Raw genomic sequence first — 12,988 nt, 5'->3', positions numbered from 1 at the left:
TTGTTGGCAACTTTTTCACAAATGCCCCTTTTTCAGAAGCACTATCAAACATGCACAATAATAAAGGATCCAGGAAAATCTTGTTAGTTTGACTTCATTTTTTTCTTATAATATCTTCGCACCACTAGTTTAAGAAGCACTTAGTTGTTGAGTTTTTCCATCAATAAGGGCACAACAAAGGCAGGCAGATTCACACTTTACAAAATTTACACCTACAAAACAGAAAAATGTGGACAAAACAGGAGAGATCAGGATTGGAAATTTAGACAACTGGATTATAAAACTGTTGAGTGGAAAATGGTAAATGGCCTGTATTTGTATAGCGCTTTACTTAGTCCCTATGGAGCCCAAAGCGCTTTACACATTCAGTCATTCACCCATTCACACACTGGTGATGGCAGGCTACATTGTAGCCACAGCTGCCCTGGGGCGCACTGACAGAGGTGCAAACTACAGACAGAGGCGAAAACTACATCACAAGTTGGGGTCATTTTTTGTTTGTGAGAGTGTCTCATGACAATGACGTACGAGCGTGCGACATTCGTGGTAACAGACGTGTGCAGATCAACAATGAATAATATGGAGTGCAGGAGAGAGTACGACCATGCAGCGTTTAAAGCGTGGACGTACTCACATTACTTTAAGTTTAATTCTGTAAAAAGTGAAAAACGTTAGCGTGCGCTGTTCACACTGCATAGGAAGAAAACCTCTTTCTACATCAAAAAATTAAACTTTAAATCTGAGCACCGAGCACGCCGCCACGGGAATGTGACATTCACAGAGAAACCCCCGGATCCTCCCACTGACATGACCGCTGTGGGCAAACCTCCACCCGCCCCACTCCTGCTAAACAGGTGACAACAGATTTAAGAGCGACAGGACTCAGTGCTGCTCAATCTTTGATTTTATTTATTTTCTGCTGTGTTTTACTTGCATCTATTTGAAAGAGTGAGTGTAAACACACAACACTATTTTATTTTATATGCTGGAATATGCAGAACATAGGTTTAAATGTTAAACACATTTCTTCCAGTCAGAGACTGTTGCATATAGTTTAATTTTTGCTTAATGCAGTGTGCATGAAATTAAAAGATTAAAACCAATAAAACAATTTTTAAGAAGAGGCTTTCCATTTGATTCACTTTAATATGATGGATTATGCAGGAAAATAGTATTGGGCTGAAAGCTCTATTGCTTTATTACGTATTCAGGTTGTGTATCATGTTTTTGAAAAGTAACTAAGTAACTAATTACTTTTGAAAATAAGTAATCAGTAAAGTAACGGGAATACTTTTTTGGAGAAGTAATCAGTAATTAGTAACTAATTACTTTTTTCAAGTAACTTGACCAACACTGGTCACCAACACCACCATTAAGCACTGCACCCTGATCCTTTACATACATTAGTCGGACTGTTGGGAAATTTTATCGGATCATTGGACCATTTTCAGTATAGATTCAGAACTTTTGATTTGCCAGCTCTGTATCTTAAATAGGAACATAACCTGCTTTAAAGTCAAGATTCTTAATAATTAATCTTCACACACAGATTAAATTTCTGAATACAAATCACTAAAATGTACCAATTTAAATAAGCGCTACACATTATGCTTTAACTCTGCTGTCAGGATCAGACTGCACAATGTTTCTGTGTCTGAGTAACTTTGTCTGAGGCTGGACTTGGACAGGACAAAACCTACCTGTGAGTGATAGACAGTGACCACTACGGAGAAAATCAAGAGTCATAAAATTGATAGCTTTATTTAAATAAAATCGCTCAAAACAAAGCCCTCATATTTACATCCTAATCCAAGTTCGGAGCACGCCCAGGGAGGGAGAGAGGAATGCAGACTCCCTGACACATTTTTCTCCAAATCACAGCAAAGTGTTTTATAAGACACAGGACTTTGTGTTCCCGTCCTTCTCCTTGGCTCACATCGCTGCTGTCATCTTCTTAGTGTGAAACTGAAGGGCATTTTCATCGCCACGTTTCTCATAATCCTGCTGATAAGCAGAGGGAGAATTGATTTCAAACCTTACGTCAGCCCATTTTACTTAGTATGCAAAGCCTGAAACTGTCCACTGGGCTTCTGCTGCCTGCTCTGTCTGAAGATCAGCAGAATATTTAAGGCGGCATGCTGTGTCTGTTTTGTCGCCCAGCCAGCTGGGTTTGTGCTCGCTACTACACAGGCATATTTCATTAAAACTGTAGCAGAGACAATCAGCCTGGGTCAGAGGACAAACTGTTGTATGCATGAGTCTGAAGAAGATATGGCTGCAAGGAACAATATAGCATTTTTAATGCAGCATTAAAAGCTTTGCAGCACTAGTTGAATAATAAAAGATGAAATGATTAGCGAGAAACGTGGCCGCCTGCCAGCCTCAACGCTACGTTTTATATGCTGTTCTAACACAGAAAGAGGCTGTCGTTACGCTGTTAGAGCAGCACTGTGTGACAAACGCATTAAAGTTTATCTTCATTACCGAAGTGACTGAGCTTAAGAGTGGCGGGGGTTTTAGAGGGTGCGTGCTCCTGTAAGTTGATTTTCACAAGGCATTTAAACAGAAACTAATACACAGTTCATTCCAACCAGTTTGTTTTACTGGTGAACTTGAAAGACTGACTGATGGAACCACAGGCGACGGCCCTCCTCACCATAAACCTTACCAACATATCGCCATATCCTTAGCATCCCATTTGCTACTCTTTAGGTGTGTGTGGCAAAAACGCCATCATCCAGCCCAGATAATCCTCCAATGAGTTTCCTGTCTGCTATTGTTTGTGTGTCATTAATTATGTCTGTATGTATTGCTTTGTTCCACCCAGCTGTTCATCCATCTGTTGGGGCCAAGACATCATGTGCACGCCTTTAGAGTGGCTCAGAATTTCCCTCCAACATCCACCGCAGCTTTGACGATGAAGAGATGGCTGTTCATTACCTCTTCATCACACTCACTTCAGTCAATCATTCCTCATTCCTCAAATCATTTGTAAAAATGACCTGACTATGTGTTGCGTCTACAAAACAGGAAGAAGAAAAAAACACTTCCAGTTTTAGATAGTTGGTTTCTGCAGTTTCTCAAAGAAAACATGTTAAAAAGAATTCAGTATCCCAGCATTCCTTTCTCTTTCCCTTTCAGTATCGTAGGCCACACTGAGCCATACACAAAGCTGTGCTGTAAAGGTTTCTGCATAGACATCCTGAAGAAACTGTCCCGCACCATAAAGTTCTCCTACGACCTCTACCTGGTCACCAACGGCAAGCACGGCAAGCTGGTTCGAGGAATCTGGAACGGGATGATCGGAGAGGTATGAGCTACAAGCAGCTAGTTTTGTTTTGTTTCAAGATACAAAATCTTTTTTTTCCTTTTTAAAAAAAAACAAAAAAACAAGAAACAAAATCTACATCATCAAAATCTACGTCTGAGTGTTTCAGAAACTGAAACTTGATCTACTGGGATTTTTAAACAAAACCATCTTTAGGGTTTACAGAGGGTAAAATAAAATATCCCATAGGACAGGGGTCATACGAGATGAGGCCTGACTGCTTCAAGCTGATAGGAAGGTAACAGGAACTCAAATAACCACTCATTACAACCATGGTGTGTAGAAAAGCCTTTCTAAAGGCCATGCTGCCCACCCACCGGGCATAACCAATTCAGGGTCACAGTAAGCCAAGGTGAGAGGCGGGGTCCACCCTGGACAGGCCACCGGTCTGTCGCAAAAACAGGCACAGAGACAGACAACCATTCAAACTCATATTAACATCTACGTCTAGCAATTAACTAACATGCATGTCCTCAGACTGTGGATGTAGCCAGAGTACCCAGAGTGAACCAACGCAGGCATAATGACAGCTTGAGAAACGTCACCCAGAAAACACGTCTGAAACTGAAAGCAGGCAACAATAAATAAGAATAAAAACCCTCAAGAAGACAAAAGTCTGTTCTCTGATTGTAAATGTGTATGACAAGGTCAACTGAGTCAACACAAAAAGGAGGCGCAAGTGTCCCTGTGAATGATCTACATTCAGATTCCTCTGACCGGCCCTTCTCCTGAGTTGTTGCAGGATACAACAGTAGTAGGATCCCCCCCCCCCCACATACACACCCTTTTTTATCAAAAACAGGAAGGCTATTGTGCTCAATGAGGCATCGACCTCCACAGGAGAGCTAATGGCTTGCATGAGGCGGAGTGTCTGGACTGTAAATCTCCCGGCTCTCCATCAGCATGATAAACAGTGGTGTTATATAGAAACAAAAAAAAATGGAGGCTTGGAAAGTCACAGTGGAATTTGAACTGCACTGCTGTGGTTCAAACAGTAGAAAAAATAGCATCAGCGTTTTTCAGCCAGACCATCCGGAGCCTGCAGTCTTCAGTCATTTGTTCCATTTCCAGCTTCTAACATTTGGTAAGCGTGGCTTTATGTAATAGGTATTATACTATATGCTCCAATACATTATGATGGATTAGAGACGGATTAGATGGCAAATCATGCGTTACAATGCATTGGAGAAAAAAAAGGCAGGATAACACTGGCAGTTGCTTTTGAGCTGCGTCCATCTGGCTGCTAGCTGAGCTCTGGAAGAAGCAGTAAGTATATCACCCTCAGGGGCAGACGCCCAGTGTGTTGACTTCACTGATAAATGAGATTTATCTCAAACATCAGCACAGGATGTCCTGTATTATGTAGCTACGAAGACTTCGATTTATGATCACATCAGACAAACATCTGCTATCTGTTTGTACCTACATCCAACCCCAACCACACAAAAAAAATCAAATAAAAAAGTAAAATTGAGACTGATGACTTTTCTTCTGCCACAGGTGTTCTACAAACGGGCCGACATGGCCATCGGTTCACTGACCATAAATGAAGAGCGCTCAGAGATTATTGACTTCTCGGTGCCGTTTGTGGAGACGGGGATCAGCGTGATGGTGGCTCGGAGTAACGGGACGGTCTCTCCTTCTGCTTTTTTAGGTGAGGAATATTTCCTGGAAGCATTTTGACTGTGCTCAGCTAACATTAAGACACGGGAAAACAAAGAAACTCAAATCTCGACTTTTTTAGGCTGACGTGCAACATGTGATGCATCACAGCGGCTTTTATTTATATTTAAAATGCAAAAAGAAAACATTAAATGGTTTTGGTTTCTCAGTCAGGAGCTGCTGCAGTTTCACAGGAAACCTTTTGAAACTTTTCTACCCATTTTCTTGATGTTTGCAATAACCTTCGCACTGGGTAAAATGGTTTCGCTCGGCTGGGGATCTTTCAAGTCTCTTTGAAGTGGGGCCATGCGAGGTTTGGATCCACAGTCAGTGTGCTACCTGTGGCAGATGGCAGCACCACCAACCGACACATTGTAGTAATGTTATTAGTCACAGCTTCACTGAAGGAAAGCATAAAGTAATAGAACATCAAATGATATCAATAAACTATACCATCTAACTATGTCTTTTGAAAATATTGACACATTACAAATTATCAGTTTATTGTAGTGTGTCCTCATGGTCTACACATGTAAAGTACCTTTGTTGAACATCTAGAAAACACTCATATTTGCATATATCTGCAAACATGAGTACTGGATTGGCTGTGCTCTCTGTCCCTGCAGAACCCTACAGTCCAGCGGTGTGGGTGATGATGTTCGTCATGTGTCTCACAGTTGTGGCCATCACAGTCTTCGTCTTTGAATACTGTAGTCCAGTTGGGTATAACCGCAGCCTGGTCAGTGCCAAAGGTGAGTCTCCAAACTCGCTACAGTCCATCAGCGCCCCAGCCCTCGAACAATTAACCAAACAGAAAGCTCCATCCACAAACTTCATGTAAGCATTGCAAGCACACAGATATCTGCTAATTAGGGCTAAAGAGCTATTAAAATAGTGCAATTTTACTCAAAACCAGGCTGCAGATTATTATAAATATGGGCCTTACGTGGCATTAACCCCTAGTGACACACACTGACCCCATGTACTCCCTGAAGAGCTTCCCGAAGGACTTGCAGATTTCCGCCAATACTTTGACCTGACACTCGTAGCGAGGCAACTCGTCATGTTTGTGTTTTACGCTGCACGTTGTGTACCTCAAGTCGAGTGATTTGACCGAAGCACAAAACATGTTTATAAAGATACGTTGTAATGGCCACTGTGATCTTCGTGAGTCTTCATTAGATGGTGCCCTGCAGGGAAATGCCTGTTCCAACATTTGAGTCTCAGGTTTATTTTGAGCATCTGACGGTTCTTTTTGCTTCTCATTAATGAGCTCTCTCCACACTCTTTCACGTGATCCTTGTGTACGTGGAGGTTTGTTGTGTCTGAGGTGGATCGGTTTGCTGCATAATTTGATCAGTATGTATCAGACTTGTCATAACCGAACCACATCCCTGCCACAGAGGTAGCCCCTCGTTTAGGAATGAGCTACTCAATCTGTTTTGGCCGGTCCTTCTGTGGTGGCTGCTGCAAACCATCATCTAAAGCAATGAAAAGATATTGCAGTAATCAGTGCGTTTTGCCATTAAATATAGTTAAAAGGTTTTGTAAACTCATGAGATGAATAATGATTTAATCCGGCTAAAAGCCTCCGACTCTTAATTGTCTAGGACTCATTTCTTCTTTAAGGTGAACTAAATGTTTGTCAGAGGATAGAAAAAAAATCATCTTTTGTTTAAATTCCATGACATTATGGTAGAAACATTTACAAATACAGTGTTGGGGACACTAATGAGATTTTCTCTAATGGAAAACTGACCTGGGCTCAGTGAGCGTCAGTTTGGACTTTGGTTATTTGTATCCATGAAAATCTTCTTAAAATGTTTGCAGGCACAAAACCATTTTACATTTTTATTTTTTCTGATTTCGCAAACATTCTCGCAAAGTTTGAAGTGGAGTTTAATCCAGTTCAGATGGTATGCAGAAACTATCGATCAAGATATATATTTTCCATTTTAAACTAGCAAACAAATTTTTTTAAAGTATGTAGCAGCAAAATACAATTTAAATGTAATTTTAAAAACTGATGTAAAACCTGGCAGACCTGACTTATTAAAGGTTTCGAGCAGCTTTAGAGAACATGTGATATCCAATCCTATTTACAGTGGCCACATGTCGGATCGATGCCTGGTAGATTGAGACGCTGCAGTTTAATTTCAGAGCCATGTGGTCTATGAAATATTCTATAATGGATGAAGGACATATGGGTTAAACCCATTTAATCTTTATTAAAGCAGTCTTTATTTTTATATATTTTATAAAGTACGACATATATGATGTCATGAAGGTAACAATATAAACAATAAAACAATAACAATAAATAATAAAACACCCATCATGTTCTTTTTGACACGTAACTTGAGATTTACCCGACTGCTGTCTTTATGACCGTCAGCACGTTCCGTTACATATTATTGACACATAAGGCAACTTGATTTACACTGAAATACTACACCAATAACTGAGTCACCTGTATATCAATCTAACTCTATGGCAAAAAAAAGATTGCAAACATGTTTTGGGCCACAAAATAAAAATGTTTATTGTATAAAAATTTATAAAAATTACATATTTTTCATGTAAATTTAAATGACAAAACATCACATCTGAACTAAAAGGATAAATAAGGGGATTTGTGTAGCGCTTTAATTTTTTCCCTCTTGCTGCAGCACGGCGACTTTACCCTTTTTTTCTTAACCATTCACCCGACCGAGGACCCTTCTACAAGCGCTCTGTAAATGACCGTGGCTCTGTTACCATTTGTGCTTGAGACAAAATTCAATCGGTTTCAGAAAGAAGAGACGAGCTTTACAGGGATACGTGGTTTATCATGGAAGCACATGATATGTGTGCTTCACATTTCCATAACTCCTCAACCATTTTGAGCTACAGAGAAATTTCAAATCGTTTCTGAAAAATTTGATTTATTTTGTAATTTTACAGTGAAAATGACAACATAAGTCCAGGTGGTAATATTTGGAAAATAAAGAGTCAATCTTGGCCACCTTGCTTGTATATACTAATCTGATCAAATACCAGTTGCAACCAGTGTGTTCTCAAATTGCAAACAGTCACATCACAGATGAACTGGGCTCATTGGCGCAAACTGACTGAGATAATGCACAAATCTTCACCAGTCTATCTCAGAGTGATTGCAGTCGATCTAAATTGTACAGTAACTGTTTGGAGACTGGTTGCCTCCCACCAGCCAACCTGTGCAATCACCAGGCAAGTACCAATTTTCCCTAGTCACAAGGATGTTGCCTTCCTATTTCTAGTTTACTGTGATTGAGCCATTAGGGGAAAAAACTCAATTATAATCAGAAGTAAAAGACTGAACAATAAGTATTTCAGGCCTTCATTAAACCATATTTAAATATTCAGCCAGCATGAAATGGATAAATGTCAAATATTAGCCAAACAAGAGCAATCTTTGCAGACACCGTTTTTCGGCCACTATCTCTAATATGTTACCAAAAAACACATCAAGATATTAATTAACAAATAATTAAATATTTTAAACATGTGTTAGATTTCACAGACACCTGGGTCATCGTCCTGGCCTGTACTAAATCATCCCCTCTTGACTTCATCCTTTCTAGATCCCGGAGGTCCCACCTTTACCATCGGGAAGTCTGTGTGGCTGCTGTGGGGAATTGTCTTCAATAACTCTGTCCCTGTTGAGAATCCAAAGGGCACCACTAGCAAGATCATGGTCCTGGTCTGGGCTTTCTTTGCTGTCATCTTCCTGGCTTCCTACACAGCCAACCTGGCAGCCTTTATGATCCAGGAGCAGTACATCGACACAGTGTCCGGACTGAGTGACAAAAAGGTACAGACCTCTGTCATTGACCGTCCTGAGCGTGTTGCTGTGTTTAATGTACAGCTTAGGAAAGTGCTCTAGTTTAGGTGTGCAAACAACATGTGGCAGAGCTATGAAGTGTAAATATCCAGAAATGCCAATGTCATAGCTGTGACTTTCCACTTTCCCTGCAAAACACAAAAGGGTTCACACAGTAAGTGGGGAAATTGAATTACATAGCCAGACTCTTTGGAAGGTGATGTCAACGGAAAGCCTGTGAAACATAATACACAAGTGGATTTTCTGGGTAGACGGCGATTATATTTTTCTGGTATTATCTTATGCATATTTGTCTGGCCTGGGGATGTGTTTTATAGGAATATTGACGAGGAAATCCATGTTAAACCATCAGCACAAAAAATGATTTGCAGACTTTTTTGCTTCCAGGCAACTGAAGGGATTAAAGAGGCATTTGAGGAAAAGACCAAGCTGTCCGCCGCTCATTACGATTCTAGCAAAGTCATTTACAATTCCAGTTTCATCATATATTAACTCTGCCATGCAGCGAAGGAAACAGAATCAGTCTGACAGTGAGCCCATAGATTAGTAAAAGGAATTCTGCGTGGCAGCATGGTGGGAAGTGAGCGCTCAGCTGCTGTTGGTCCAGCTGTGCCGAACCCCTTAGGTTAAGTAAATGTAAATGAGGTACAAGAAGACACCACAGAAAGTGACCTTGTATCAGAGGAGAGTGATACAGACAAGCTCAGCTACTTTCAAGACACTGCAGTGTTAAGGGAGATGATTACCTCGTTTGTCCAGAAAAGCCACTTCACTTACACAACAACTTTTTGCAAGTCGGTAACAAAACACATCAGCTTCTTTTGGCACTGCATCTCTTACCTATACAGTAGGGATGTAACAACTCTCCAAAACCACAGTTCATGCAATGCTTTTTCTACAGAGAGGATGAATAATAATTCATGGTAAATGGTGAAAAATATTCTGATGGATTTCTGCAAAATCTTCATCCAGGTGGATTCAGGGAGGTCCAGTCTGATACTCCTGATAAACATCAGGAATACTGTGTCATACATTTGTTCATTTTTGACTTGTGGACAGTGTGCCAGATGTTCAGAAGTTCATGTCTGATGGCTTGAGTTGCAAAGATAAACAGGTATCAGATCAGCACCTACTGACCAATCAGTTCTTGAGACATTAGCGTCGATCTGGAAGATCCCTGGGACCTCCGTGTGGATACCAGGATGGTCTAAAGATGCAGCTTTAGTCCTCTATTTTTCTCCAGTTGGCTGCAAACAATTTCACAACAATTTTATTGTTTATGCTCCTTAATATAAAATTCTAAAGCAGGACATCTATTTGTACCCGTGGACCTTATCAAATTTTCACGCTGTCTAAGCGAGGCATGTCCAACACATTTTACACCGTGGACTACATACTGCCCACTCCCCTGAAACTCCCCTGTCTGTCAGTGTAAAGGAGTTCAACTACACATTTAATCTCTGCGATACCTTGATGCAAGAAAAAAGTGCAATTTCAACAGAACGTCTCAGTTTTTCTCCAAGGTAATAAAATGTTGCTTAAGTGAATGAAAGAAATCTATCAGCACGTCTCTTTGGGCTTAAACTGTAAGAAATAAATGTCTAAAATTATACAAAAAGATCGGTAAGCTCACAGCCTAGCACATTTTTATTTATTTTTTTTCTAACTGTAGATTTTCTGTCATTTAAATGTTTTTCTATTACTTAATTACTTCAGTGTACCGAGAATGACCATGTGGGAAGTCTTTATTAGTGAAAAAAGCTCTAGTGGGCCAAAATGCTTTTCTTTTGCTGGCCCCTGGGCCACATGTTTGACACCCTTGGTTGGATTTTGTTGATCATTCTGCAGATGAAAAAAATGAAAATTAAAAATCTTACGCACATCTAAAATTTAATTATATAAAATAATTAACTGGTGCCTTAATGACAGAGCGTAAATGCTAGCATTAATAGTTCAGCACTTTTCATCGTGGCTTCAGATAGCCGGTGTTGGAGTAAGTGAGGTGAAATGATATCCTGGGTATGTTGTACTTGCTTCGTACTACAGGGCCCTGACCGGCCATTAATAACCCTGAACCTGTGCTGATGTCAGCAGCCTGTGCTGCAGCTGATGTGATTTCCTCCAGAAGTGTTAACTGTGTGTCACTGCCGTGCAGACAGCAGCAAATGTCATTTCTCTGTTTTCTCATATTATCTGTCACGTTATCAGATTTTCACTGTAATATAATTATATAGTCATAGTAGAATTTAAAAAAAAACAAATCACAATGATTATATTATTATGATGCCTAGAGAAAATTAAAAAACAAATACAGACATTGGGACTGGTCAAATTCATCAATAACTGTTTTTTGAGCAACGAGGTGACAAAACGCATTTCTGTACAAACAAATATCTTTTATTTACATATCAATCTCTGTGCATTTTGTCACAATATTGATATTTCATTTCTAAATATGAAGATGGGATACGTTATGGGCGGAGACTGCACTGGTGTTCCTCATAATGCCAACACTGTAACCTGTACTTTGCTACTTCGGCTATCTGCTGTTTTTTTAATTTAACATCTCTGGCGATCTGTGTTTAAACTCAGTCTGTTTACGAGCGATCTGTCTCTCCGAGATGCAGAAATTTTATACAAAGTAACCGGATGCTCAGCTTGTAATCAGACACAATCAGCTCCAACAGAACAGCCTACAAGAACTACGTCTAGAAGCTAAACACCACAATACAGAAGCCACCAACCAGCATTGTGGAGCTTAGTTATATTGTTTAGTTTTATTCAATTCAGAAAGACTTCCTTCAATGAAAAATTTTAAAAAATACTTCGGCATGCTGTGAATTATTTTGTCTGAAAACAGACAATATTGGATCCAAAGATCAGGTTTTTGTTTGGTTTTTTTAACGGAAATTGTAATCATCACATTTCAGTTTTTCCTTGAGGCTTCATGTTCTTATTTCTCTTTCACGTGAGGAGAAGTGCCTCCTCATAAAACATCAGAATGATTGGATAATCTATGTCTATATGCCAGTGTCTCTCCTGAGACACTTATTCGGACAACAACATTTTTTTTGTCATTAAAAATTGTTATTCTACTTCCAGTTTCAAAAGCCGCAGGAGCAGTATCCTCCATTCCGCTTTGGTACGGTCCCAAATGGCAGCACAGAGCGCAACATAAGGAGCAACTATCCCGAGATGCATGCCCACATGGTCAAATACAACCAGAAGGGAGTGGAGGATGCCCTTAACAGCCTCAAAACAGGGTAAGTGTCTGCCAGGAATCGTAAAAAAGTCTCCTCACAGCAGAAGTGTGACTGAAAGAAGAGCCAGACAACTACACGATGGCCATTTGAGTAAAAGTCCTTTTCTTTACCCTGCTAGGAAACTGGATGCTTTTATCTATGACGCTGCTGTGTTGAATTACATGGCTGGCAAAGATGAAGGCTGTAAGCTGGTGACTATTGGCAGTGGCAAAGTGTTTGCTACCACTGGTTATGGCATTGCACTACAGAAGGATTCACGCTGGAAACGACCCATCGACCTGGCCCTGCTCCAGTTCCTGGCTGATGGTAAATTCTTCATTTATATACACAATAGATTGCTTTAATATTTGTATTTGCAGTATTCCCATAAAGCTGAATAGGAAAAATTTCTAATGATTGAAAGCAAACCTATACTGTTGCAATAAAAGGGCCCCACAATATTATTACAGTAAAATTTATCTGAATGAGAGAATGAAAGATCATAAAAGCAATAAAGAAACTTTGATGAGATAAGATCAAATGTGATACTTTAGGTCCTTAGGCAAATTATTGCAAAGCCTCAGGCAAAATCCCCATAACCTTTGGCAGAATATCCAATAGGTAGCAAGTTGGATAATAAAGCACACTGTCAGACTTATCACTCCTCAGATCAGCAGCAAAGGCCTGTGATTTAGGCAGGAAGCCTTTTTATTCTAGAGGGAAGAAGAAGAAGACAACAGCTGTCATAAACATAAAGATCTCACAGTTTTAGTGGTAGCGTGGAGGCAGTTTAGGAAGCAAACAAATGACTGAGCCAACACTGCTGGTGTTGCCAAAAAATCTTTTCAGATGATCCGCATGGTGGTTTATGTTTCTTTTGATTTGTAGCTTTAT

General features: G+C 40.0%; 1 protein-coding gene and 1 long non-coding RNA gene across 7 annotated transcripts in view; one reads left to right on the top strand and one right to left on the bottom strand.

Moving 5' to 3' along the window:
* LOC116314300 overlaps positions 1-12,988 on the bottom strand; it is a 112,297-nt gene that overhangs the window by 91,366 nt on the left and 7,943 nt on the right. Inside the window, exon 4 of one of the 6 annotated variants that reach the window (XR_005612878.1) lies at positions 8,684-8,807. The exons of 1 other annotated variant lie outside the window; for it this stretch is intronic. This is a non-coding gene — a long non-coding RNA (uncharacterized LOC116314300). Of the gene's footprint in view, positions 1-8,683; positions 8,808-8,844; positions 8,981-9,994; positions 10,100-12,988 lie in introns of those variants that run through there. 4 more of the 6 variants (XR_005612880.1, XR_004199013.2, XR_005612881.1 and 1 more) reach the window with 4 other exon arrangements.
* Positions 1-12,988, top strand: part of grin2ca (glutamate receptor, ionotropic, N-methyl D-aspartate 2Ca) — a 70,450-nt gene that overhangs the window by 53,201 nt on the left and 4,261 nt on the right. Inside the window, exons 7-12 of the mRNA XM_039611445.1 lie at positions 3,142-3,310; positions 4,829-4,982; positions 5,617-5,742; positions 8,593-8,822; positions 11,955-12,115; positions 12,234-12,421. Coding sequence (XP_039467379.1) covers positions 3,142-3,310; positions 4,829-4,982; positions 5,617-5,742; positions 8,593-8,822; positions 11,955-12,115; positions 12,234-12,421 — 1,028 coding nt within the window. The remainder of the gene's footprint in view (positions 1-3,141; positions 3,311-4,828; positions 4,983-5,616; positions 5,743-8,592; positions 8,823-11,954; positions 12,116-12,233; positions 12,422-12,988) is intronic.

This window comes from Oreochromis aureus, linkage group 4 (genome assembly GCF_013358895.1).
Source record: "Oreochromis aureus strain Israel breed Guangdong linkage group 4, ZZ_aureus, whole genome shotgun sequence".
Classification (NCBI taxonomy): Eukaryota; Metazoa; Chordata; class Actinopteri; order Cichliformes; family Cichlidae; genus Oreochromis; species Oreochromis aureus.
The sequence above is the reverse complement of the archived record's forward strand: the minus strand, read 5'-3'. Positions and strand labels throughout refer to the sequence as shown.